Here is a 27811-nt window from a genome sequence, read left to right on the forward strand (position 1 = left end):
GTAAAGGCAGGTTTTGTCTTTCAGCCTCATCACACCGCTCAGGGAGCCACTTGTGCCCATCCAGACCTCTCCAAGCTGCTGGGAGGGGCAGGAGCAGGAGCTGTGCAGCAGCTCAATCCACCTGGGTCACAGCCCTGAAACCCAGAAAGAGCAAGCGAAGGTGGTGGAGGCTTTGACGTTGCTCTGAACTGTGCCAAGGGCGGGACTTGGCCCTGGTGTCCCTATCCCTTGGTGTCCCCAAGGCTTTTCTCTGCTGTGGCATCTCCAGACTGGGTGACCTGACCCCTCTGGCCCTGCCTCGAGCCAGGCTGGCACCCAAGAACTGTGAGGATGTCCTGCTACATGGGATGCTGCCTGCAGAGAGGGCAGGGATGGATTCACCCCATTGATTCACCCCCAAAGAGGGCAGGAATGGGGTGAGCTCATCAGGTAACTCACTTTCTGTGAGCCGTTTGACCAGTGTATTAATTATGAAGTAGTCTCCCTCCTAGAGTCAGGTGGCAGTGCAAGCCTTCAGGGGCCCTTCCACTTAATTATAAATATTAATTTGCATGCCAGCCAGCGCCTTGCCTGCCCCAGATTTTGGGCTGAGATTAGTCTGTCTCAGCCTGTGCCTCTCTCCTCCCAGCACACCCTTTGCTGGGGCAGTTTGTCTGTGTGAGCTTCAGCAGTGCTCCCCGAGGGGAATGCTCGAGAGGGGCTTAGTTTGGGGTCTGGGGGGGTGAATTGAGGGTCAGTCTGATAATTTGGGGTTCAGCCTTTGCTTTCTCTGATGAGAAACTCTTTGCAGCGTGGCCTGAGCTGCGTGTGCTGTTCCTCAGGGCTGAGAGCTGCGGATGGGATGGGATGGCATGGGATGGGATGGGATGGGATGGGATGGGATGGGATGGGATGGGATGGGATGGGATGATGGAGATGGGATGGGATGATGGGAGCCCAGCAAAGCACAGTGGGGTAGTGCCTGAATTCAGTGTTGACTTTGCGTGGGCAGCGTCGCCGAGCATCACTCGTGCTTTATTCCGCATGCTCCCAAGGAGCAGGGAATCCTTTAAAATGAGATTACTCTTGGGGTTTTTTTTCCTTCTTTTGACCCCCGGGGGAAGAGATCTAAAGGTGCAGGTCTTCAGCTGGAGGCGAGGGCGTGTGCTCTGCTCAGCTGCTGGGTTCTGAGCCCAGCTCTGCCAAGCCCCAAACCCGCAGGTGTGGTGGCCCCAGCGGGAGCTCGCCCTCCTCCCCAGAGCCTCCAAATAAATAAAATCAAATAATCATCCTGGCTGCAAACACAAAGCAATGGATTATTATATTTTTTTCTCTCCTGAAAGAGTGTTTTTGTCTGCTGATGATTGCTCGCTATTCAATTATACTTTGGGGGATTAGCATATATTTCCCATCCTGCCTCCTCTCTCATTTGCATCTTTCCAAAAGATCCTCTCTGCTCTTTTCTCCACCTGAAGTCTCTCTTTCCCCTTTCTTCTGAAGTAAAACTAACCCCTTTGCCTGGGTGACCTATAAAAACGCCTTCACTTTTTTTTTTTCCCCTTCTTTTTTTCCTCCAGTACATATGATGAAAAGCATGAGATCATTGGGATTTTTATAGCCTAAATCTGGCAGCTTTTTTCAAATAACTTGGATGGTGAGATGTAATTTTAGTTTGGGTCCTTGCCTAAAAATAAAGAATAATTATTAGCACATCAGACGTGGATATTGTAAATGATCGAAAAGGGTTTAAATTGTTCTACAGATACCGGAGCTGCTGCCCTGTGGCAGCACAAAGGTCTGTCACAGCCCGAGTCCCATCTCAGGAGCTGTGAGAAACCTTAGTTCAGAAACTGTAAGTTCTGGTTGATACGGTTTAAAAAAATATATTAATAAAAGGAACGATTAGAGGGTTAATAAATGATTGCCAGGTGACATATGCTCAAGCTACGTCAGGGAAGGTTTAGGTTGGATATTAGAAAAAAAAATTTCACTGAAAGAATAATAAAATACTGGAATTGTCTTCCTAGGGAGGTGGTGGAATCACCATCTCTGGATATGTTTAAAAAACGACTGGACATGGCACTTGGTGCTATAGTCTGGTTGAGGTGTTAGGGCATAGGTGGGACTTGATGATCTTAGAGGTCTCTTCCAACCTCACTATTCTGTGATTCTGCGAATTCCAAAGCAGCAAGGTGTGCTTGGAGCATTGGATTTATGATCAGCAGATTTGTGACCGTGCTGTCTGTGCCTGGTTATCCAGGAGAGGAGATGTGTGTAACTTCACAGAAACCACAGAAGGGCTTGGGAAAAGCAGCCAGCGGCCAGGCTGGTGTCCCTGGAAGCTTGCCTCGCTTTTCCCAGCCAATTGATCAGGTCTAAGGATGATGCAGGGCTGCTCAGCCCGTGTCCAGAGGCTCTTGGCTGGCTGGGAGCAGCTGCCGTGTGCTCCTGGTGCCTCTGCCCTCCCTGCCTGCAGGAGGATGTGCGGGCACCCGTGGGGCAGCTTTTTGTCACCGCTCGGGTGACAGCTCTGAGTGCCACCGCCTCGGTCTGCTGATCTGTCCAAACCTCCTTCCCGAAGAGCTCGTGATGTCCCCCGTCCCCCGGAGAGGACAAGGAGCATGTCACCTTGCCACAGAGGAGTCCCATTCTTAGCAGCTAATTTGGAGCGCGGGGAAGGAGTGCCCTGAAATCGCCCGAGCCTTGCCTTGGAGGCTCAGCGCGGCTCCGGAGCCCTTCAAACAAATCTGGGTTAGCCGAGGACTTTGCAGCCGGGTGCTGCTCCGGAGGAGCGGGGAGCCTGCCGGGGCTCCACCTCCATCCGGATGGGACCGTGGGAGGGAGGAGAGAGCCGCTCATCCCGGGGACGCTGGGCTGCGGGACCGTTCCGGCTGCAGCCCGCATCCCGGCCCGGAGCATCCCCGGAGCATCCCCGGAGCATCCCCGGAGCATCCCCGGAGCATCCCCGGAGCATCCCCGGAGCTGCTCCGTCCTGGCTGGAGCCAGCGCTGGGGCTGTCCCTGCCCCTCTGGGAGGCTGCTGGCACTCCAGCGGCTGGGACGTGAGGAGCAAAAGTTGGACGGTCGGAATCTGTGGTATTGATGATTCTGAGATTGTAGAAAGTCTCTGTCTTTCTGCCCCCTGCCAAAGCAGAAGCCATAATTGGTCTGTGCTGGTTTCCAGGTTGTTTATTCTGTTTATCTCTCACATGTTCTGCTGCCCTGCCCAGCTCTGTCCTGCAGGGCAGCGTGTGGGGCTCTGCCCTCAGTGGGATGTTACAAACATTAAATACCAGAAACTCCCTGGGCTGGATTTACAATAACGTGCCAATATCTGTCACCTACGTTGGACAGTGTGTCCCCAGCCTGAACCAACAGAAAAATGCCAACACCACGGTGAAACATGGAGGGCATGAAGAAGGAGAAAAAGGACAAGGCACACCTAATTTCCTCCATCTTGTCCCCTTTGGACCCCTCATCTAGAATCCTAAAATTTTACTTTTGCATCCGTGCCACACTTAATTATTACTCATATCACCACTCAGAACTGGTAATTGATCCTGTAAGATGGAAAACTCTTTTCCATGGCCAGAGATCACAGCCAGTGTCTCTGGGGGCTCTGTCCAGGGGGTTCCTGACCCCCTGCCAGGGTCCCAGGCCTGCCAGGGCAGCCAGAGGGAAGCTCTGGATCCCCACAAAGGAGGGTTTCCAGCATGGTGTTGGCACAGTGTGTGCCCTGTTCTGGCATTTTGGGGAGCGCTGGGGTACCCTGCATGGCTGGCAGGGTGGGAAGTGACGGGGCTCTTCTGCCTCCCTCGCGCTGCTGGGTGGCCGTGCTTTGTCATAACTTATTGATTTTGATCTTACAGCAAATTAACAGCACAGCTCTCCCCAATCTCTGGCTGCTCCTCACTTAATTAAGTCCTTTTTCTGCTCTCCTGTCAGTCCTGTGGGCAGCAGGGGCTGGGCATGGGCTGGGGCACAAAGACTGGGTGTGGAAAGGGCTCTGGGGAAAGGGAAAGTGCCAGCAAGGGTAAAAGATCCCTGTAAATATCAGGGATAAGCAGTGTGATACACAGGGGGGTGTGGGCCATGCACCCCAGCTGCTGCTGGGGCCAGGGAGGAAGAGGAGACTGGGAGAAGGAGCTGCAAGAACCCGGTTTGCAGATGTGAGAGCTGCCAGGGTATCCTAGGAAACCCAGCCGCCTTTCTGGAGGGACAGGTTGGTACCTGCTGTACCTCAGGGAGAGGGTGAGAGAAAGAGTGCTAATTGCTCAGCACACCAGAGAGCTGCTCTGGCCTGTAATTAGATGAATTAGTGGAACAATGACCCAATTTCCCTCAGTTTTTGGATTGCTGCAAACAACCCTGAGGTTGCTGCCTCCCTCTGTCCCGTTCTCCTCCCCATCCCCTCCTCTCCCAACCCTGCTGCTCCACTGCAACTTCCCTGCTCCTCGCCCTGCACCTGGGGACCAAGCCTGGATGGGAGAGGATTCTGCCAGCATCCCTGAGGTGCAGCATCCCTGTTCCCAGAGCAGGTGCAGGGGCCCCAAGTGTTCCCACTGCTGGACTCAGTGTGCAGCAGCTCCCTCCTGCCCCAATTTGTTTTCCAGAGATGGGCTTGGAAAAAAAAAAAAAAATCTTTGTGTTTTAAAAGAAAACCTCTGGAGTCCTTCCTGTGCCTGCTGGTTGCCTTCCAAGGTCATCAAACTTTCATTACTATAGATTTTGGAATGTATGCGAGGTTCTCAGCTCCTTCTCAGCAATCCCAGAGCTGGGACTCTGAGGAAGCTCCGTGTATGGAAAAAGCCAGGGCAGCTGATGGCTAGAGGTGCTGCCACAGGAGCACGGAGGGGAGGGACTCACACCCCTGAGTGCTGCCCCTGGCCCATGTGCCACCTCCCTGGGAGGGATCCTGCACGATCCTTGAGACCCCAGATGGGATCCCTGGGTGATGTGGGGCCATCCTGGGGTGTGGGGGGCACTGATGGGGGGCTGCTGGGGCTGGGGGTCCTGAGTGGCTTTGTCTGGTCGTAGTTGCCCATGAATTTAGGTGTGAGCATCAAAGGAGGCTTGCTGGCCTTTGGGAGGAGTTAATCTCTGTACCTGCCTGGGGAACATGGCTTGAGAAGCTTTGTGGCTTCCCCAGCTGGTTCAGGAAAAGATTTCCTTGGAGAAAAGTGGGAAAAAACTGTTTATGCAACAGGCACAAGCGGGAAAAATGAGCAATATTGGACAATAAAACCTCTCGCTGCTCCCAAGAGATGGCAAACTCAGAGAGTCCCCTTGGTGGGCTGCAGCCCGGCTAGCTCGCTCAGGAGAGCCTGGCACTCTTAACGTCAGCCTCGTGGCTTTCCCCCTGCCTGGTGTGACAACATGGCACTGAAGTGGCCAAGGGCTTTCCCTGGGCTAACTCTGCTCTGTCCCTGTGTGCCCACAGCATCCTCGCCACGGCCGGGACACACTTCAACACCCACGTGGACCTGCGGACGCTGCGCGCCGTGCGCGTGCTCAGGCCCCTGAAGCTCGTCTCGGGCATTCCCAGTAAGTTGGATGCTCCTGGTCTTCCTGCCAGGGTGTCTCCATCTGTCCCTGATGTCCCTGGGGGGAGAGGGGTCCTTGTGCCACCTTATCCTGATGTTTTGTGAAGGCTGACCTAGAACAGAGACTAGGTGGAGTTAAAGAATATAGCAGGGATTTATTAAAGGGTCTCAGTGGATCCATCTTGGGCAGCTCAAGAGCCCAGCCAGGGCTGCACCCAAGATGGACCCAAAATCAGTCACAAAATGGACAGCTGGTCACAGGGTATGACACTTTGATAAGTTCTGCTCCATTTGCATATTGGAGTTAATTGTCCAATTCCAGCTTTAGCCCATGCAGTCCCATTCTGCTTGTTTTTCTCTCTTCAGTTCATGTTGTTTCTGCTCTTGTGCTGAGATTTGGATCATTTGTCCTTGGTCCCCAGCTGGAGAAGGAATTGTCTCCCTGCTCTGTGCAGAGAGCTCACCATCCCTGAATATGAAGTCCAGACCTACACACTAAAGCAGCCCAGAATCTGAAAAATAGAAAAGCTAAAACCTGAGGCATCAATCCCACCTTTCCATCTAGCGATAATTCAGAGGTGGCAGCACCCCCCGGGTGGCACTGTCCCCTGCCCAGGCTGCTCTGTGCTTGGCAGAGCCTGCTGGCAGCTCCTCTTCCCTGGCCAGAAGGCTGTGGGTGGATCCTTTCAGGACTGGGGTTTGTTCAGGGGAGATTTCTTGGTTTGGTTGTTTTTTTTTTTTGTTTTTTTTTTTTGGGTTTTTTTTTCTTTTTTTCTTTTTTTCTTTTTTCCTTTTTGTTGCAAGATTTCATCTGCTGGCACAAGGATAAGTAAAGAAACTAGGCTGCAGCTGGCACCAGTCCTGCTGTCCCTCCTGCCCTGGGCACTGGCAGGGCTGGATCCGTGCCCTGGGGGCAACAAGGAGGGCAGAGATGCACAAGCCATGTCCCACCAAGTCCAGGTGGGGCAAGTTCAGGCAGGACATTGGAGTGGGGACCAGAAACAACCTCTGCTGGAGGCTGCTTTGTAGCTTGGCTTTCCCTCCCCTGCATTGGTGCTTTCCTGCAGGATCCTCCTGCCCAGAGCAGGCTGTGCTGGCCTCTTGCATCTCTCTGTTGGCTATCCATCCTCTCTGCTCCCTGTCTCCTTCCTGCCAGAGCTGGGATGGATGTGTCCCTGGAAGGGGGTTAGCAGTGCTGCTCTGAGCTGTGCCTTTTCTCTCCTCTCCCAGGCTTGCAGATTGTCCTGAAATCCATCATGAAGGCCATGGTGCCTCTCCTGCAGATCGGCCTGCTGCTCTTTTTTGCTATCCTCATGTTTGCCATCATCGGCCTGGAGTTCTACAGCGGGAAGCTGCACCGAGCCTGCTACACAAACAATTCAGGTGGGAACAAGGGCTGGGCACCTTCTCTGTCAGAATCCGTTGTATTGGTGATTCTGAGATTGTAGAAAGCCCCGCTGCCAAAGAAGCCATAATTGGTCTGTGCTGGTTTCCAGGTTGTTTATTCTGTTTATCTCTCACATGTTCTGCTGCCCTGCCCAGCTCTGTCCTGCAGGGCAGCGTGTGGGGCTCTGCCCTCAGTGGGATGTGACAAACATTAAATACCAGAAACTCCCTGGGCTGCATTTACAATAACGTGCCAATATCTGTCACCTACGTTGGACAGTGTGTCCCCAGCCTGAACCAACAGAAAAATGCCAACACCACAGTGAGACATGGAGGGCATGAAGGAGGAGAAAAAGGACAAGGCACACCCAATTTCCTCCATCTTGTCCCCTTTGGACCCCTCATCTAGAATCCTAAAATTTTACTTTTGCACCCGTGCCACACTTAATTATTACTTATATCAAACACTCAAAGCTGGTAATTGATCCTGTAAGATGGAAAACTCTTTTCCATGGCCAGAGATCACAGACAGTGTCTCTGGGGGCTCTGTCCAGGGGGGTTCCTGACCCCTGCCAGGGTCCCAGACCTGCCAGGGCAGCCAGAGGGAAGCCCTGCATTCCCACACCTCTCCACATCGCACGAGTGGAAAAGAGCTGGGATGAGCTGTCCCTTACCTCTGCCTGCTTTGGCTCTCTGTTGTGTGCTGCAGGTGAACTGGAGGAGCTGGACCCTCCCCATCCCTGCGGGGTGCAGGGTTGCCCCCCGGGCTACGAGTGCCGGGAGTGGATCGGTCCCAACGATGGGATCACGCAGTTCGACAACATCCTCTTCGCCGTGCTGACCGTCTTCCAGTGCATCACCATGGAAGGGTGGACCACAGTCCTGTACAACGTGAGTACTGCTGCTCTGGGTGGGGAGCTGGAGGCTGTTTCTCTGTGCTGCAAGCTCAGAAGATCCAGAGTTTCCTTCGTGGTGGAAATGGGGTTAATCTTTCCAGAATTCGGGTGTGTTCTGTGCAAAGGGAGCTCTAAAGGCCTAGTCACTATCTCTGACTCACTTCAGAGAGCAAACCCTTGTGGACATGTCCTGCAGTGATCCTCCTGCTTGAAGGCTGTGCCTGAGCAGGCATCCTTCCTCACCTGCTCCTCCTGTGCTTCCCAGAGAGTGGACACGTTTTCTGGGCATTGCAGAGCGGGCAGAGGATGTCTGGTGGCCTGGGCAAGCCTCAGAGCTGGGCTCAGACCCCTTCTCTGGGGCAGGGACAGCGTTTCGGCGTCCAGCAGGGAGCTGGGATCTTTGTGCTGGTGGAGTGAGGAGTGGCTGGGCTGAGTTTGTGGTTTGCAGCTGCTGGAAGCTGCTGATGCCCAAGCCCTTGGAGTGCCCAGAGAGCAGCTTGAGGGCAAAGCTGGGTAAAAAGCTCCAGGCAATGCCAGAGTGCCATATCTCCATGGGCGACGGGCCATATAAGCATGTTGGAGTTTGTGGGCTAGAAGCAACCGTGCCTGTTCTGTTCCCAGCCTAATTTCAGCATCAATTTTAGCGTCACTGCACCGGGAATGTTTTTATACCCTGGTTCCCATAACGCCCGGGGATGTGCAGAGTGGCATTGCTCTGCAGGAGGCAAACTGGATGGCATGTGGTGGGGAAACTGCTTCAGGAGGGACTCTGGCATCGGGGGAAAGGCTGGTTTTGAACCCCAGGCTGTCAGCACTGGGGCTCCCTTTCTTGCTGAGTCTGCCAAAGGGTCCCTTTGGGGGTGCAGGATGGCATGTGTGGACAGATGGATTGTGAAATCTAGGCTGGAGTGAAAAGGGGAGAGCTCATGGCAAAGGAGGATTTGGTTTTCCTCTTCCTGAAGGAGAAGGCAGTGTCAGGATCTTGCTATGTCAGTGGGGGAATTAAGCAGGATTGTACCACCTGAGAGTTCAGACCAAAAAAACTTCAATTTTGTGTCTGTTTCTGGTGTGTCAATGGGATCAGAGAGTTACCCACAGCACCTGTTGCCCAGGTATAATTGAGTGTTTCAGGGAAGGTGCTTTGCCAGTGTATCACATGTAGCCTGTGCATGCCTGGTTCTGGTGCCAGCCACCTGCCCTGAGCCTTGCTCTTGTGTTAATGACTGTCTCCCTGCAAAACCTGCTTCCATCAGTGTCTCCCCTCCTTCCCAGCATTTGGAGTCTGCAGCAATCAGCAGCAGCAGTGCCCGTGCTGCAGTCCTGCTGTGGGGTGTGAGGGCATGGGGAGCAGATGGGCGATTTATGGTCTGGTGGACCTCAGGGGTTTGTTTGAGTGAGTCTGGTCTGCTGCTGCTCGGGGTGTCCCTGCTGGGAAGGCTGGAGCTGATCCCTTCAGTGTCTGGGATTTGCTGATTCACCACCTGGGTCTGAAAATCCAGGAGCTGGGAGCTCTGAAAGCTGTGCCTACCCTACAGGAACCCCTATTTACTATCCTAGCTGCTAAACAGAGGGTTCTCTGGGACCCTTGTGGGGATCCAAATCATCTTCCCAGCCCAATTAGCAAAGCTGGGCAGAGGTGCTCTGTTGGAATTCATGGTATTGATGATTCTGAGATTGTAGAAAGTCTCTGTCTTTCTGCCCCGCTGCCAAAGCAGAAGCCATAATTGGTCTGTGCTGGTTCCCAGGTTGTTTATTCTGTTTATCTCTAACATGTTCTGCTGCCCTGCCCAGCTCTGTCCTGCAGGGCAGCGTGTGGGGCTCTGCCCTCAGTGGGATGTTACAAACATTAAATACCAGAAACTCCCTGGGCTGGATTTACAATAAGGTGCCAATATCTGTCACCTACGTTGGACAGTGTGTCCCCAGCCTGAACCAACAGAAAAATGCCAACACCACAGTGAAACATGGAGGGCAGGAAGAAGGAGAAAAAGGACAAAACACACCCAATTTCTTCCATCTTGTCCCCTTTGAACCCTTCATCTAGAATCCTGAAATTTTACTTTTGCACCCGTGCCACACTTAATTATTACTCATATCAAACAGTCAGAGCTTGTAATTCTTCCTGTAGGATTGAAAACTCTTTTCCATGGCCAGAGATCACAGCCAGTGTCTCTGGGGGCTCTGTCCAGGGGGGTTCCTGAACCCTGCCAGGGTCCCAGACCTGCCAGGGCAGCCAGAGGGAAGCTCTGGATTCTCACAGTGCTCTGTCACTGATGTCACTGCCATGCCCTGTCACCACGTTCCCAATGGCCAGGACCATAAATAAGGTGCCTTCTTCCCTGTTCCTCTGCAAAGAACCAGCTGTTACTGACCAGTTATGGAAAGGAGCAGGGACCTCCCTTGGCTTTTAATTGAATGAGAGTTTGTGCTCTTGGTATCATTAAATGCTGCTGATTCACCTCGGGGGTGGCCAGAGCTGTGTCCCCAGCACTGCTGGGCTGCACCTCCCGTCCTCCCCAGGCCCTCCCTGAGGGCCTCATGCTGCAAAGGTTGTGGGTGCTCGGTCCTTTTGCTACTTGGAGAGAGAAAAATGGATTTTTGTCTCTTTTTTTTAAACAAGAAGATGAGGGATGCAGTCCCCGGGCTCCTGCTGCTAGCCAGCATGGGCCTTGCCCAGGCCATGCCCCAGCTTTGGGGGGACTCCACTTTCCCACTGGGATAAAGTGATGGGGGGCTGTGTCCTTGTGGATTAACGCTGCAGGGGAGAGGGAGATGGCAGGAAAACCACTTTAGCAATCTCTCCAAAAACTGCTTACGACAGAATTCTCCTGTGTGACTGTTATCATGATTTTAAGATCTGTTTTTCTCCACCATTCTACCAGGTCTACAAGTGTGTCTCCTGGAATTTGCAGGCAGCATTACAACAAGCTAATTTCCACATGGGTTATTTCATCCCTGTGCTTGCTTTTTGCTTTCTTCACGTCAGCTTTGCCTTCATGAAGTAGAAATCACAGTATGGGTTGAAATAAAAGAATTGTGGGGTGTTGTTGGTTTTTCCAGCTCCTGTCCCTGGGAGCCTGGAAAACTTAGATTTCTTTTAGAGAGGAGTTTGGCTTTGAGATTGCCTCTGTGGTCTGTAACAGGGGCTAAGAAATATTTGGGTTTCCTTCCTCTCCTGGAGCAGGTGCCCCTTCCCTGGGCTGGCTCCAGACCAAGCCTGATTTCTGTGGGGACCAGAGGGAAGTACAGAGACTCACTGTCCTTACTTCTCTGCCTCTGCTGGCGTGGGGCAGGGATAAATTTTGTCATCAAACACTGCTGCTGGGGCTGGGGGGTGGCAGGGCTGCTGAGGGGCTCCCCAGGAGTGGGGCACAGCTGACACCGGTGGCTTCAGATGCTCAGCCTGGTTTCTACAACCCCAGGAAGCAAAGGGGCAAGGAGTCTGAAATCTTTATTTCCTGAGGGAGCTGGGAGGGCTCACCTTGGAGAAAAAGAGACTCAGGGGGGACTTTCTCACTTCCCTACAGCTCCCTGACAGGAGGTTGTGACCAGATGGGGTTTGGTCTCTTCTCCCAGGCAACAGGGTGAGAAGAATTGCCCTCAGGTTGAGGTCCAGAACTGCACCAGGTGAGGTCCAGATTGGATGTTAGGACAAACTTCTCCAAAAGGCTTGTCAAGCCCTGGCACAGGCTGCCCAGGGAGGTGCTGGAGCCACCATTGCTGGAGGGATTTAAAAGATGTGCAGATGTGGCACTGGGGACATGGCTGAGCGGTGGCCTTGGCAGTGCTGGGTTAATGGTTGGACTGGCTGACTTTAGAGGCTTTTCCCAGCCCAAACACTGCTGTGATTCCTGCTGGCACCCCTCACGGGCTCCGAGCTGCTGCGTGTTCCCTGCACGGATCTGCCTGCCAGGCTCAACTCCCATCCTCTCCTGCCAGGAGGGGTTGGGACCACAGGGGAGCAGGAGGGTCAGACAGCACAGGCAGCCTTAGGAGACGCCAGGCCTGAGTGCTGAGAGCTTCTGGGTGCTTCTGCAGCAGGAGGGGAGCATTTGCTGGGGGAAAGAACACCAAGCTGCTGGTGGCTTCCCAAAACACCTCCCAAAATGCAGTGGTGGCAGGCAGAGCTGTGTCCATGGCTTTGGGGGAGGTGAGTCTGGGTCTTGCAGCCCCATGGAGAGCTGGGCAGCTGCAGCAGAGAGCCAGGAGGCTGCAGGGCCGTGGGTTGGGTGCCAAGTGTGAGCTGTGAGTGCAGGAGTGGCTGGAGAACGGGGGCTGCTGCAAGGATGGGGGTTTGCAGCCCGTGTGACTCAACCCCCACGTGCTTCCAGCATGCTGGAGGTGCTGGGGCCAGGAGGAGAGGATCCCCTCAGTGTCTGGGATCTCCTCTAGGTGTGGGGTGCAGGAGGGTTTTGGTGAATCTCACCATGTGCAGAAGTAATTTTGTGCTGCCGGGGCAGGGCTGGGTTTGCACAGGTTGGCTCGGGCTGGTTTTGTGTGTGAAGCACCAAACTTGATCACAGGATTGCAGGATGGTTTGGGTTGGAAGGGACCTTTTAAAGAGCATCCAGTCCAACCCCTCTGCCGTGGGCAGGGACACCTTCTCCTAGTCCCACCCAGCCTTGAAGACTTCCAGGGCTGGGGCATCCACCACCTCTCTGGGCAACCTGTACCAATGTGAGACCACCCTCCTTGGGAAAAAATTCTTCCTTATGATTCCTTAAATCAACCCTTTTTCAGATTGAAACCACTCTCCCTTGTCCTGTGACAACAGGCCCTGCTAAAATGTTTGTCCTCATCTTCCTCATGATTAAAAGTACTGAAGATCTTCTGCTGGAGGCTGCCTTTGAAATGCAGTGGCACATCCACCCTTTTTGAAACAGAGCCTGCTCGGGCCAGCCTGATTTGGGATGCTGGGGAGGGGAGGTGTGTTGGTATCACTGGTTATGCCAGGGCACGTGGGTCAGAGATGTGAGCAGGGCCTGGCTCTTCTGCTTCCTGCCCCATCCCCGTTTGTCCCAGTCACCCCTGGAGGGGCTCAGAGCAGGAATCTGTTTCAGAACAGCTGTTTTTCCATGTGTGTGAGTACAAAATTGCCCATTGCATGTTGGCATCGATTCCTGGGCTTTCACAGCCGTCCCTTGGGGTGCTCAGCACTCAGCTGCCCTCCCTGAAGCACCTTTGTGTGAGCAGTGTGAGTGAGATCTGAACATGCTGCAGCTCTGGGTGGATTCCTCCTCAACCTTTTGGAGAGTGAGGACAGTGCCTGGCTTTTCATAGACGCAGCAAAATTGACTTGACCAGAGAGAATTTTCCACTTTTTGTGGGGTTTGCTCAGACCTGAGCTGGGCTGGGAAATCTCCCTGAGCCTCAGTACCTCCAGGAGCTGCTGCAGATCTGCTGGACACTGGTGTCTGTGTCCTGGGGTGCCAGGGCAAGATCTGCAGCAGTGCCAGCTGTGCACCAAGGGTTGTGGGAACTCTGCTGGTGCTGCAAAAATCCCAAAAGCAGCCCTGGCACCGCAGTGTTGGGCTGAAGGAGCTTGGTGCAGCAGGAGGCTGGGAGTGTGATGCATAACAGTGGCTCCCAGCAAGGAGCTGGGGAGAGGAGAAGCAGGAGGAGGAGGAGGAAGGAGAGGTGGGAGGGATGGCAAAAAGAGGGAAACCACCTGGCTTTTTTGCTCTCCGTGCTCTGGGATGGCACCAGGGCTGTGCTCTGGGATGGCACCAGGGCTGTGCTTTGGGATGGCACTGGGGCTGATGGCACCAGGGCTGTGCTTTGGGCTGGCACCAGGGTCTCCAGCTTGTGAGGGGAGCAGGAGTCCCTTCTCTTGTGTTTGAAATGAAAGCACAAGGCACACAGAACATCCTGGTGGGGAGGTATGAAAATTTCATCAGCACCCAGAGCTCGGAGCAGCTCGGCAGCGGGCACAGCTGCTGCAGCTGTTCCTGGCAGCTCCCGGCCGGGCAGGCACCGAGGGATGGGCTCAGCCTGCATGAATGGAGGCTGCCAAAAAGTCCCCAGTGCTTGTGACACCATGGGACAGAGCATTTTCCTCCTCCCTCCTCCAAAATGCTGCTTTAAACACAGCTGAGTGTGTTAGAGCAGACTCCGAAAGGAGACTGCAGGTTCCACCCCAAAGGTTCAAGGCCTTCCGAACTCAAAAAATGAGCTGTTTTCCCCCAAATGGCTCCAGTTGGTGCCCGTGCTGCCAGCCGTGGGTGCTGCCAGGCACGTGTGTGGCAGCCAGCCTGCTCTCCCCTTTCCTCCCTTTCAGAAAACAGAGCACTTTCTTTCTCCACACTCAGCAAAGCCAGACCCTCACCAGCTTGCCAAATGTTCTTGCCTCTTTTTTTTCCCTTTTTTCCCTCTCTGTGTGTGTGTGTGTGCTCTGAAATGACACAGCAAGAAACAAACTGTGTCTGCTGGATCCCATCTTCCAGGCGTGTTCTATCAAAAGCTCCCTGCCCACACCCTCCTCTTACTCCAAGGAGGTCTGCTGGAAGCACTGGAGGAGCTGGGGGGGGCTGCTGGGGGTACCAGGGGTGCTCTGGCATCACCCAGCAGCTCCAGGCTCAAGGCTGGGAGGTGCCGGGGGGGGTCTCAGTTCTGCCTTGCTCATCTTTGTTAAGCCCAGGACTTGTAGTTCCATTAGCAGGCTTGGTGCTGGTGTTGGAAAGCTGGTTCCAGACCTCTTGGTAGATGTGCTGCTGTGCTCCAGGGTTGGGTTATGGGGCTCTTGGGGCCTGTAAAGTGCTGGTTAAATTAGTATCTTCTTTAATGCCATATGAAATGAGTTCAACTGTTCACAAGAGATGACAATGTGAGAGCTACTGCTAGTACAATAGCATAGGAAGTTTCAGCTCTTGAAGCATTGTGGGATTGCTCCTGGTGAAGGTTGGTTTGGGTTTTTTTTATGTCAGTAAAAGGACTATTGTATTTTTAGATGTTACTAGTTGTGCACAGGTCTGTTGCCCCAGAGCAGCACAGCTGAAGCTGGGGATGTTCCTCCGTCTAGGAACATCATACAACGATGAAAATCATATCACGAGGCCCAAGCTGCCTCTTTGGGCTTGCAGCGTGCCCAAACCAAAGCAGGGATCCAGGCCCTATGAGAAAACAGCCCCAGAGGTGATCCTGTGGAAGCCAAGCCTTGCTGCCAGAGAGGTGTGCACTGGAGAGAGCCGTGCAGCTTTGCAAATGCTCCATCAGGGAACGCTCATCCTGCCTGGGGAGTGCTCAGGGCGTGCTGGGGAAGGCACAGGAGGGGGCTGGGAAGGGGGAAGGTGAAAGTTTGGGAGCAGAATTGGAGGGATCACAGTGAGGGATGAGTGTGGGGAGAGGCAGAGCAGGAGGTATACATGAGGACTGCATTTGTGCATCGATGCTGGGGCACCGGGGTGCAATTTCTTGGTGGGTTGGAGGAGAACAGCACTGAAATTGGTTTCAGTGCCGATTTCAAATATTTTGAAAACGCTTGATTTTTAGCAATGCTTCCAGCAGCGCGTTTTTTGCATTCCATTTAGGAAACAGAAAAATGAAATGCATCGTGTCCTTTTCCTGTTTCCCCACTCCCTCCCTCCCTGCACACAGTCAGAGAGAAGATTATGCTGAGCTTTGTGCCCTGCTCTGGCATTATTCCTGCCTGTCCCTGGCCCCCCAGAGCTTCCCAGGACTAGTGAAGGGCAGTGCTGGAAGAAGGCAATGGGGCAGGAGGTGCCCACCCTGCCTGGATACCCTGACACCTGGCCATGGCACAATGTGTCCTGCCCTGGGCCAGTCCTGGCCTTGCAGAGGAAATGCACCCATTTCCTCATTAACCTGATTTGGGAAAGCAAAACATTTCCATTCAGATCTTGTCCAGTGCCAGGGTCACTGATGGATCCCAGGCAGGGAGTGAAGCATGGCCCTGCATGCAGGAGATTCAATTACTGCTATTAAAGGGAACAAGGAGATCTGTTACTGTGCTGGGGAGAGCAGCAGCGGGTGTCAGGGTCTGCAGGGAGCTGCTTAGGCCAGGGAATCTGCTGAGAGGTATTTTTATAATTCATTTTCTCCCCCTTTTGCTGGGCTGTGAGGCTGTGGCTGCTGGCCTGTGTGTGAATCTCAGCTGGATGCAGCTGTGGTTTGCAGGGAGGAGCAGGGCAGGGGCTGGGGAGGTGATGCTGGGGGACACCATCAGCCATGCTAGGGGCATGATGGGTGTCACCACCAGGCAAAGACCATCTGAAGTTGCCAAGCCAAGGATCTGGAATGCAAATCATGCAAGCTGTGGTGGTTTTCCACCTGCTGTCCTGCTCTGCAAGCACCCAAGAAGTGCTGGGGAAGGCAGGCACAGCTCCCAGGGCAAAGATCCTCGAGATCCATAGCTTTTCCCATCATCCTCAAACCTCTGTGTGAATGAAATCCACATCCTGCTGCTCCCTGACAGCTTTGGGTGCCCACAGGTCCCCAGTTCCCCTCCCCAGTGAGGGAATTGCTCCCTGCTGAGCAATGGAGTGGCCATGAAAGCTCCCTACACAAGATTGAACCTGCTCTCTGTTTATTTTTAGCCGGGAGAGACTGAGTGTGAGGGGTTTATTGAGGTTTTCCCCCCTCCCTTCCCCTATAGCAAAGAAATCCTGAAGGTTCCCATGCGCCGCAGCCCGAGGGAGGGGACGTGTGGGCTGTGAGCTTGTGCTGTGCATTCAACTTGAGGATATATTTAGATTTCTTTAGATTTCTGGCCCCCCGAGTGAGACCTGCTTTTGCAGCTTCCCGCACCTTTTCCTGCCCTTTGGGGGGGAAAAAAAAGAAAAACCCAAAAAAACCAAACAGACACCCCAAGAGCTGCCTGAAGAATAACCTCATGCTTGGGGGTTGAGAAGCAGGAGCTGGTGGGGGCTCTTTCCTGCAGGAGTGTCCTGCTCCCACGCCCTGGTGGTGTCATTTATAGGCTCAGAGGGCTTTCCTGGCAGCAGGATGGGTCATGTCAAGATGTCAGTGTGGTGGTTCTTGATCTGGTGGCCACAGAAGAGTTTGGAGGGTGGTGGGGAGTAAAATGAGAAGGAGGCCTCTCAAAGGGAAGGGAAGAAGCAGCAAAGATTTGGCACCAAGCAGCTCCTCCATTTCCCAAAGGAATATAAAAAGCCCGTCCCAAAGTGCTTGGGTGGATGATGGGACCTGCTCAGCTGTGCAGGGAGCACAACAGGAACCTGGAATTTCTTCATTAAAGGAGTTGGTGTAAGTTAGGGATTAAAATTCCTGTGTCTACCCTGAATTCCGCAAGCAACAACCTTCAGCAAAGGGGGAAAAACCCTGTGGGAAGGCACAGGAGACCAAGATGATGAACTACTGCCTACAGAGGGATACCAAGAACAAATGGTGCCCCCAAGGAATGGGAAAAGGGCTGCTCAGTCAAAACAACATCTTGGTGCCAAAAAGGCTGGGAAATGCCATGAGGGCCGTTGCAAAGTTGTGTTGACACCGACCTCCTGGAGGAGCAGTGAGCGGTTCCCCACCTCTGCAGATGGAAGCGAGGCCCAGTGAAATGACACCTGGAGAGATTTGGGCAGGGATGGACATTTCAGCCCCGCCTTCCGTCAACGCAAAGCAACGAGAGGCGCGATACCAGCAACGAGGGCATGGCCAAGGTGGAAACCATGGGAGCCCAACGCTGGGACCACCGTGCCCACCAGCCTGGGTGCTCGGGATGGCTTCCCCCCGAGCTCGGAGGGAGCTGGCACATGAAATGGCAGGTCTGGTAACAAGTATTTTTAACAGCTCCATCGAGTTGGGGGAGGCACCATCTGACTGGAGCACAGCGAATGCGGTGCCTATATTTAAAAGCGGGGGGAGGAGGGGAGGAAAAGTAAGGCAGGCAGGAATAGGACTGCGAGGCTGACCTCGATCGAATGCCATTTCGGAACAGATTTGGGAGGCAGGAGAGGAAAGGGAATCATGGGTTTGTCAAAGGTAGGTCACGTCGGGCTAACCTGGCACGGCGGGCCTGGAAACGTCCTAGAGCTGCTCCTTGTAGTAAAGAGTTTGCTGTGGGAGAGGGGTAATGGAGAAGGGAAGAGGGGAAGGGGATGTGTTGGAGCCCTGGTTAGTGAGAATTTCAGACTTTCTGTGCTGACAGGCACTGACCCCCAGGAGAGCACTGCACTTGACCTGAGGCCGTGGAGAAGGCTTCCAAAATGGAATGGTAGAACTAAGATTATAGATGTGTAGTTTAAATAAAAGTGTGTAGCATCACATGGTGGAAAACCTAGAATTTATGGTTTTAGAATATAGTAGTATATATAAAGCAAAATGGAGGTTTTGGGATGGATGCTGGTCCTTCTTCTTCACCTTCTTCTCCAAGGGTTTTGGTGGTTTTGTGTAATTGGATAAAATAGTCCCCATTGCGGGCATGGGTGTTTGGCTATTGGGTTAAAAGTAAAAATAACTTAGGTGTCATTTCTTAATTGGACAATTTATCCTTAAGAGGCCTTTTAGAGAGAGAGGCATAGCTCCATTTTTAGTTTGTTAGAGTGAAGTGCTGTAGAACTCATGGTTGGTGGGACTGTAACAGAGATAAGAACTGATAAACATCTGAGTTCCAACAAGAAATAATGCCCTGATGAGGAGCTCTGTGAGGCTGGCAGGGAAGTGGGCAGTGCTGGGATGGTGTTGAGGGGACAACGGGGATGTCATCGACTCATGGAATCCTTGGGGATGTGTCCTCCAGCATCCACTGGCTTCCCAGAGCTGGAGGGACAGAGGCTGCCATCCTGGGCTGGGAGGCATTTGAGATGTCGGATGCAGTGAGGAATGGAAAGCCAAACTCTTGTTAAGGAGCAGCAAAGATCTCTCCTTGGAGCTCAGGTTTTGTTGGCTGGGAAGCAGTGACATGGAGGAGGAGAGGGTGAACGGGTGACACTGGGGTGACCACGAGGTGGCTGCAGGGCAGGGGTGGCACGGAGGAGGGAGGATGGTGGGATGCAGGTGAGGTGGTAAAGTCTCTGTGGCATCATGCAGGGATGGAGTGTGACCTACCAAATTGCTCACTCAGGTCTCCTGTGTCCAGGAGGGATGAACTGAGCCTGGACTGGAGCGGGGAAAGGGCTACTGGATAAAACAGGGCAGGAGAGCCAGCTGGGCAAGAGAGAACTGGAAGAACCTTGCTTTGGCCAGCAAAGCAGAGGCTGGAGACGGCTGTGATTGCTGTCTAGAAATAGATCAGGATGGAAAGAGGAAGAAAAAGAGCTATTTCAGCCAAAGGCCACTGCTGGCAAAATAACGGAGTGGCGTAGAAAATGACCACAAATAAATTTAGGCTGGAGATTACAGCAGCCATTGGAGCATCTGCTTGAGGAGGCTTCCAGTGGGGATAGTGAGTTTTTGACAGCCTGAGTGGCTGAGCAAGTACCAGATGATGGTCTGGAGCCACTGCATCCAGACTGGGCATCACCAGTTCCTGGGTTTTCAGGGAGCATTGGGATGAGAGAAATTTCATGTTGGGGCTGGGGGATACCAGCAAAGCTGGCACCAGCCAGGGGGACCTGTGTGGCTGCTGGTGGCAGTGCTGTCCCTGGGGCTGCTGGTGGCAGCCTGGGTGGTTGAGACCATCCCTGAGCTCACTGTGGCCAGTGCTGTGTCCTTGAGTATGGGGGTCCATGGCCACAGCTGCCCATCTCCTCCTCTGCCCCTCCTGCAGCTGCTGGGTGAGACTGATGCTGTGACCTCCCAAATCCCCTTAAAAATCTTTCCAACCCCCTTTTGCCTCCACCCCCAGAGGAGCCAGGAACTCAAATGCACAGAGGCTGGGATCACAGTTAGCCCATGCCACTGGGGTCCTGCCTCAGCTGTCCCTGCTGCAGGTCCCCAGTTCCACCAGATTTGCTGTGCCTGAAAAATGGAAAGGGAAGAGGTGGTCTGGGCACTGATAACCCTGGGAAAACTGCCTATTTCCCCCTCTCCCCTGCTGAGATGGCTAAAGAAGGGATGGTGATAGCCCAGTTCTGGGGGAAGATGTCTTGGTCTTCCGTAGGAAAGAAGCTCCTCTGTTTTGTGTTCCCTGTGACAAGGACCTCGGGGAAAGCCTGTGTTTTCTGGACAGGAGCCAGTTTCAAAGGCAAGCAATCCTGACATGAGTGGCAGGTGCCCTGTGGCATCTTGTCAGGGAGCTGAAGCCCTGCCAAGCTTGGGCTGAGGGTTGTACAATGCCTTGAAGAGTGATGCCATGGGAGATGGTGCTGCCAGAGCAGAGCACAGTGGCCTGGTCGGGAACATTGGCTGTCGGGAATTCCCGTGCATCATTCCCTCCTCCCTGTGCTTGCTGCTCCTGTGGCCTTAACAAAAGGGGCTGGAGGTGAACTGGGGCTCTTGAAAGAGCAGGATCTTGAGAGGATATGTGTGGTTTCCCTAGGGCCAAAGGAGGAGGGCAGTGAGTCCTTCCAGATGATTTCAGAGCCCTTATGGCTGCTGTGTGCCAGGTGCTCCTTGTCACACACTTGCCCACGTCCCCTGTGCCAGTGCTGTGGTCAGTGCCTGTGCTGGGCTGTGCTGGTGCCACCCTTCTTGCCCTGGGCTCGGTGCCAGGGTGGTGGGCACACCCAGCTGAAGTTCCCACTGGAGGAAGACTCCAGCACACATGGTGACTTCCTCTGCTTCTGGGAATGGCGCTTCTCCCGTGGCAGAGCCTCGCCTCAGCTCCTGCACTGGCCGAGCAGGAGATGTGGTGCCAATGACTCAGATGAAGATGAGGGCTTAATTAGCACGGGGAGAGGGGGGAAGAGAGAGAGAAGAGAAAGAGTCTTTCATTGCAAGAAGATTGATACCACCTCCCCCAGACAGTCACGTTCTGCCGCATCACCCTCAGCCCGGCGTCATGCGCACCGTGCCTGACACCAGAGGACAAATGGGGCCTGGGAGGGACAGAGGGGCACTTTTATTAAAACCTCTGGTGAATTAATGTCTGGAGGTATTGAGCAGGGCTCATCAGGAGCCTTTGCAGCTGTCGGGCTGTGCCCTGTGCTCATAGCTCCAGTCTGATCTCAGCTCTGTGGCTTTGGGGGATGTGCCTGTGGTGGGAGGATGTCTGCAAGGTGTTAGTGATGATGCCAGCAGTAAAATGCCTGTTTGGAGATTTCCCACCATGCGTGAAGGGACAAACACTGGTTGCCTCTTCTTTAGATGCCACCTTCCCTGGTCTTAAAGCACCCTATACATCTCTGCTCAGCAGGCCCTGCTGCCGTGGGGCTGCTTTGCCCCATCCTAGTGGATTTGCATGGCAGCCCTGAACTAAAATGCTGGGGAAAACATGCTCAGGGTGACCCCTCACCCTCAGCACCCCAGTTTTGGGCTGCAGGACCCTGCACCTCCAGCTACACCCATCTCTTACAGACTCTGCAGGGATGGTTGGAGGGCGCGGAGGAGAGCGGTCCGGCCTGATGAGGGCTGGAGTCTGGAGACTATGGCTGGTGCTGAGGGGTGCCAGGGCTCTTGTGGTGGGGAAAAGTGCCCACCAAGGCTTGGCAGGCACGGCCTCATCCTCCTGAGGAGCCTGGTGTGGTCATCCTGGAGCACTGAAGTTAACACACCCTCCCTTGCTGGCGTTGGAGGTGATGTCACATGTGGTTTTTTCTTTCCTCTCCAGACCAATGATGCCTTAGGAGCCACCTGGAACTGGCTGTACTTCATCCCCCTCATCATCATTGGATCCTTCTTCGTCCTCAACCTTGTCCTGGGAGTGCTGTCAGGGTAAGCAGGGTCATTCCCTCCAGGCTGTGCCTGTCACACATTTCTGGTACCTAAAGCTGGTCCCTGTGTCCCTCCATCCCCTCCATACCTGCCTGCCCCACAGCAAGGGCTTGCTCCCTGGCTCTGCTTGGTTCTTTCTCAACCTGGGGAGCTGGGAGAAGGACAGCCTTGAAGATATTTATTATTACTGTCATTTCACCTTGCTGAAGATCTCCTGCTTTTGGTTCCCTTGTGAGAAATGGTCACTAGGGATCTTTGGGCTGCTTGGCTCCTGTGAGAGGGGAGAGACATGGTGGGGAGGGGGGTCTGTGAAAATGTGTTTGAGTCCAGGCTGTTTGTGGGGGGTGTGCCTGGGTTGGGATGGGTTTGGGGAGTGATAGAGAGCACCTCTGTGCTGCGACCAGGAGGATGTGCCCTGCACTGGTGGAGTGCAGGCTGGTGAGCATAGGGGTGCTTGGGGTGCACGTGGATGAGCCCAGAAGAGAAGGAAGTAGGGACAAAGCAACTGTCCCTGTCCTGCAATTCCCAAGGGAAAGGCAGTTTTAATCCAAGCCATTAAGATGGGTTTGGAGACAAAAACTCATCTTGTCTCCATGACAATGAACTGTGGTTGCACCAGCACATCCTCAGTTGCTGGCAGGGGCTGGTGAACAGCGAGAGCGTGCCCTCTCCTGCACTGGGGAAGATGTGGGCTCCTCTGTTCTGACTGAAGCAGGTCATTTTTTAGCTAATTACGCATCATGACAAAATGCAAAAATTGTTGGAGCACTGGTTTGGCCAGATGGAAAGCCCTTAGGTGCAAGAGTCAGGGTGGAGAATAGCCTTGGTCATCTCTGTCCCTCTCCTGAGTGTCTCTGGAAGTTCAAGTGTGATGCTGATGATTTCAGCAGTTTCTAGAGTGGCAGGTTGGGTCTGTTATTGGGCTGAATTTTCCCAGCTCTCATTCTGGGGTCTGACTGAGTCCAGGAGCTCTGGGGACAGGCTGCAGGGAGGGCTTCGCTTTGCCGTGCAGAGAGGGAGTTCTTACGGGGGATGAAGATATCCAAGCAGCCTTGGGTGGAATTTGTACTTCTTATGCCACATCCAGCTTGGGCGTTTGGGCAAAGTCCAGCTGGGTCTCAGTGTCAAGCAGGAGCTTTCCTGCAAAAGCCTGGAGAAGGAAAGTTCGGAAGCTGGGAACAACGTTATCACAACGTTAAATTGTGTCAGTGTAGTGTGTTGTGTGGCTTTTGGTGCTGGGGTGATGCTGAAAGCAGCTTGGGGACACACACTGGCCAGAGGACCACAGCGGGGCTGGTGGAATGCCTGGCCATGCCCTGGCCCACCTTGGTGCTTCCCTGCACCAGGGCTGCCCGAGGCAGCTGCTCCCATGCCTGCTGAGCTGCATCCTCTTGTCTAGGACTCTTCCCAGGCACCGGCTGGCATTTCCACTGTTTGTTTATTGCTAACAGGGGAAGGATGCAAGTGGGTGGGTGGCCTAATTGGCAACAGAGATGCTCTCGTGGCGTGGCAGATATCCAGGGTACAGCAGGACTGCTCAGCTCCCCGGAGGGCTGAGTGAGGTGAGCTCAGGTGGCCAGCTGGGCTCTGCCACTCCATGGCAAGGCCACTGTGTGTGTCCCCCTGCCTGGGCACAGCCACATCCTCTGTGGCTCGGTGGATGCAGCACCTTGGCTGGGTGAATTGTCCAAAGGTGCTGCTGGAGCCGTGGAGGAGTAGGAGCTAAGGGGCAGGAGAAGGTACTTGTGCACACAAATAATGTGTGTCCTTGAGCTCAGCAGGAAATGCCTCGCTCCTTGCTCTGTTTGCTGAGCTCTTCTTGTTTTTAGCACTCCTCTTGTGCTGGAAGAGAGTACTTGGCTCTGCTGGGGGATGGGAGGTGTGACCTTTCCATTGCCCAGCTCTCAGCTGAATGAACAGGCAGGGCCTGGCCAGATACCCCCACTTGTCGCGTGGCCGTGCTGAACTGAGAAGAAACGGTCACTTTGGGAATGAGTGCCGTGGAAACACCTCCACTGAAGGAATTCTTTCCCTGGCAGTTACACCAGTGCTTTTGGGGAAGCCAGGCCGTGCTCAGCTGAAATCATGGCCACTGGGAGCCTCCTTACAGGAACCTGGCCCCACGTGGCTTGCAAACTGCACCATCTGCATCGGTGGATAACAAGGTCCACTCGGGATTTCCAGCATTCCCCTCGTGGTGCACGCTCAGGAGCTGCTGCTGAGCTGCCTCTGCCCTCTCCTCATCTCAGCAGAGGCTCCCTTTGGTGAAACAGCCCAACAGCCAGGGTGGATCCCCAGTGAGAAGAGGCTGCAGGAGGACATTTGTGTGTGGCTCACTTGCCACCAGCAGAAGTTTGCCGGAGCCCAGATTTAGCAGTCTCCTGGTTGCGATGAGCATCTCTCCCAACAGTCAGTTCCCCAACTGTTAAGCTGAGGCATGACCTCTGTGATGTAAACAGCCTGGATCCATCTGCTCCTGAAGCACAAAGTATGTGGGAGAGGAAAAGAAATGATTTTCATCATAGGCAGGCTCCTCAGTTTTTCTCCCTAAATACGAACAGGCACGCACTGGAATCGCATGCAGACTCTGTAAAGAGGAGATGGAGCTCCTCCAGGCAGGGTCTTGGAGAGCCAGTTCTGCTGTGGCCTTGGCATTTATTACCGTGTCTATTAACTTCCCCCCTCTATGGGTGCAATTATGGATCAATTAATTCTGACTGAAAGCAGGAAGAGATAAAAAAATTGGCCCCGTTCCTCTTTGGGAGCAGGTACGGAGCCCAAGGAGATGTGACTGCTCAGCTTTTAAAGCTGCACGAGCTACTGAGGCAATCCTGGCAGGAGAGAGTCAGTGGGAGCAAGTGAGGATGCAGCGCGTTGAGGATGGAGCATCCACCCAAACGCCGTTTCCTACCTGAGGCTGCCTTGTGGCCTGAGGAATTGCACGTGCTGGAGATTTGCAAAGATCCCTTTTTTTGTGAAATTGTTGAATTTTGAGGGTTTTTTTTCCCTCAGCTGTTTCTCACGTAAAACATTTGGAACATGTGTGTGTTTGGGCTCTGTCTCCGGAGCAGCAGAGACCTGACGAGAGCCACGCTGCCCTGTCGCTGCTGCTGGTGGCATGTGCCAGTGGCAGTAGTGCCACCCCAGCAGTGGCCACAGCCTGAGGACTCCTACAGAGCTTCAGTACCAAACAGGCTGCATTTTGACTCTTTCCCACCTCCCTTTCCACAGCCTCTGCAGAAAAAATTTGATTTGCAATCACCCTCCTCCATTCACTGCAGCATCATCCTTCAGCTGAGAGCTGGGAGACTCCATCCCCATATCCAGCCTTGTGCATCCAGCCCCTTTCCAGGGTGTCAGAGCTCTTATAGTCACTGCTGTGTATTCCTGGCCTGCAGAAATAGCAGAGTGGGTGCAGAGTGGAAGGAGATGCTGCCTGACCTGGGAAGACTGGGCCCCCAGGCCAGCCAAGGAGAAGGCCTCTGGAAGCTAATGGCAGAGCAAGAAGTCGAGCACAATGGCAAGAAAAATGAAATCTATCTGCCTTGTACCAAACAAGAGAGTAATTTAAATCCTCCTAATTGCTTCCACTCATCCTGGTGATGTTAAGTCTTTTCTCCCTTTAAGTCTTTTCTGCCCCCCACCCCCAGCTCTTACACTAAGCCTTTGAAAGAAACGACTAATGTTATAATTAAAGGATCAAATTGGCAAGATTTCTTTGTCTTAAGATCTTTCTTTCAGGTTGGGTTAGCACTGCGTTCCCAGTCTCCGGAGAGTTTTCTTCAGTTCCTTCAGGAGCTTTCTGTACCATCTTCTGAAATCTTTTCACTTCAGTTAATTTGATTTTTTTTCCCCATCCGATTTGGATGCATAACAAACGATGAATAAAATTAAGTTTTGTAGCAATTAATAATAAGGGTGTTGAGGGAATAAGTGTACATTTTCAATGGAAAGAGTGTTCTTTTTTGCCAGCTCCACACAAAAATCTGGGCCCCACACGGTTGAGCAGCATCTGGTGCTTTGAGGCCAGAAACATTGGGAAGAGGATAAATGCCTCAAACCTTTGTGGAGGGAGAAGTGGGGGACATGCAGGAAATGCAGGAAAGCTTGTGGGGAGACTATAAAATCCCAGCAAGACATCAACAAACAAAATACTTTGCTATAATAATAGTCAGGCATTGGACCATGCTGCCCAGGGAAGGAGTGGAATCACCATCCCTGAAAGTGTTCAAAAAACATGGATGTGACATTTAGGGACATTCTGTGGTGGTGAACGTGGTGCTGTGCTGTTAATAGTTGTATTTGAGGATCTTCAGCTCTTCCAAGGGCTCCAAGCCCTGTGCAAACAAGCTGCCTGACAAGAGGCGTGCGTGGCTGCTGTGCTGGATCCTCTGCTGTTGCAGGGAATAATGACTCCTCTTACAGCCAGCTGGGTGAGAAGGGAAAAAAAAAAAATCCACAACAAAAAGATGACTCGCTGACTTTCCCCTTTGATTTCTCCTGGCAAATTATTTGCCAGCATGTCTCCGCTGCTTCAGAATTGCTCTTATTCCTTCCTCCTTGCAAATCTGCTCCGTGGACTGCCTGTGGTCTGCGGGCTCTGGGTGAAAAGGCTCCGTTTTGATCCTCTCAACAAGGCACTCAGCAGATAGAGCTTGCTTACAGATTGCTTTTGGAGTTGTTTGTTCCAGATTATGGTAATTTCTGTCCTGGTTGATGGCAGCAATCGTGTGGCTCCAGTGATTTGAGCCAGTGGATGGCTTTGGAGATGCCCAGCTCCTCCAGGAGCAGCCCCACCCTGGCAAAGGGGTGCTGGGCACTGTTGGGTGAAGAAGGTGTTGAGTGGAGTGCTGGAAGCTCCTGGGAAGTTAATGTGATGAAAGGTTGACAATGGATGTGGGGTTTTCTTTCTGTGCTACACCTCACCTGCAGTACTGACCACACACCTTTCATCTGCGGATTGCTGTCGCATGCAAAAGGAGACTATAAAGATATTCTCTTCTTACAGAGGGGATAAAAACTGGAGCATAGGAGGGAAAGGGAGGAGTGACATTTTCCCAGCACTGCATGAGCCAGTGGGAGTGATTGTGAACAAAGCCCGGGGCTCTTGAAGCACTGAAGCTGTGCTGCTTACGCCAGCCCTGCCTGATAAGAGTGGAACACAATCTTGAGCTCCCATCTCTGCTCCTTGCTGCTGGGGCTGCCAGACCCTCTGCCACCCTTCTGCAGCTTCTTTGCAGCGTGGGCTGAGCATGCTATTGCTGCCTATTGCAGACAGAGTTCCCTGGGCAGTGGGACAGCGATGCAAAACTTGGTGGTGTTATCCTTGGAAAAATGATGAAATCGAGAGTCTACAGCTAGAATGTTTGTGGATCTCTCCTCTGCCCTGGTTGATGCAGCCCAGAACCCTGCTGGCTTTCTTTGCTGCAGCAGCATGCTGATTACTCATACTGAATTCGTCCCCTGGACCTGCAGGTCCCTTTCCACAGAGCTGCTCCAAAACTGGGTAGATCCCAGCCTGTGCTGCCCTCCTGGATTTTGTTTTCCCATGTCCAAGACCTTACATTTGAATCAGAGAATGATGTGGGTTGGAAAGGACCTTGTAAAGATCATCTCATTCCAACCCTCCTGCCATGGAGAGGGACACTTCCCCTAGACCAGGTTCTTCCAAGCCCCATCCAGCCTTGAACTCTTCCAGGGATGGAGCAGCCACAGCTTCTCTTCATAAGGTTCTCATTAGGCCACCCTTCCAGCCTGCTCAGGTCTTCCTGCAGGATTGCTCTCCCTTCTGAAGTGTCTACTTCCCCACTCAGTTTGGCAGCAGCACTTTTGGCCTTGGAGAAATCCAGGTGTGTTTTCCACAGGGTAGAAGGTGCCCATCAGCATCTGCCCCTTCTTAACTGGGGCAGTGATGTAATGGGTCATCTCAGGGCTGGTATGGGTCATCTCAGGGCTGGTATCTCCCAGCTCCTTCCCATTTTACTGTTCATGTCACCAGCAGCTTGTCAGCTCTTCCTTCCCTGGCTCCTGTGACTGCCAGTGCTCTAGAAATGTGCCCTCCCACTGCAGCTTTGTCACACCGTGGTGACACAGAGCTCCTGCCCAAGGGCACGGGGGTGATCAAAGCTGATGGGCAGGCAGTACAAGAAATGGGGTGTTGCTGTTTGCCTTTCTTTTTGTGTCCTTTCTCTTCACCTCTTAGTGCTTCAGAGAAGACTTTCTTGAGACAGCACAGCTTTGTTAAGGAATCACAGAATGGTTGGGGTTGGAAGAGACTTTTAAA

General features: G+C 53.2%; 1 protein-coding gene across 16 annotated transcripts in view; it reads left to right on the top strand.

The window, feature by feature from the left end:
- The window catches only part of CACNA1E (calcium voltage-gated channel subunit alpha1 E), a 147758-nt gene that overhangs the window by 67222 nt on the left and 52725 nt on the right, over positions 1-27811 (top strand). For all 16 annotated transcript variants that reach the window (XM_085586723.1, XM_085586722.1, XM_085586726.1 and 13 more), the window contains 4 exons: positions 5419-5522; positions 6752-6904; positions 7617-7798; positions 21425-21528. In XM_085586723.1, the coding sequence (XP_085442849.1) occupies positions 5419-5522; positions 6752-6904; positions 7617-7798; positions 21425-21528 (543 nt within the window). The remainder of the gene's footprint in view (positions 1-5418; positions 5523-6751; positions 6905-7616; positions 7799-21424; positions 21529-27811) is intronic.

Source organism: Lonchura striata, chromosome 8, assembly GCF_050655825.1.
Source record: "Lonchura striata isolate lonStrDom1 chromosome 8, ASM5065582v1, whole genome shotgun sequence".
NCBI lineage: Eukaryota > Metazoa > Chordata > Aves > Passeriformes > Estrildidae > Lonchura > Lonchura striata.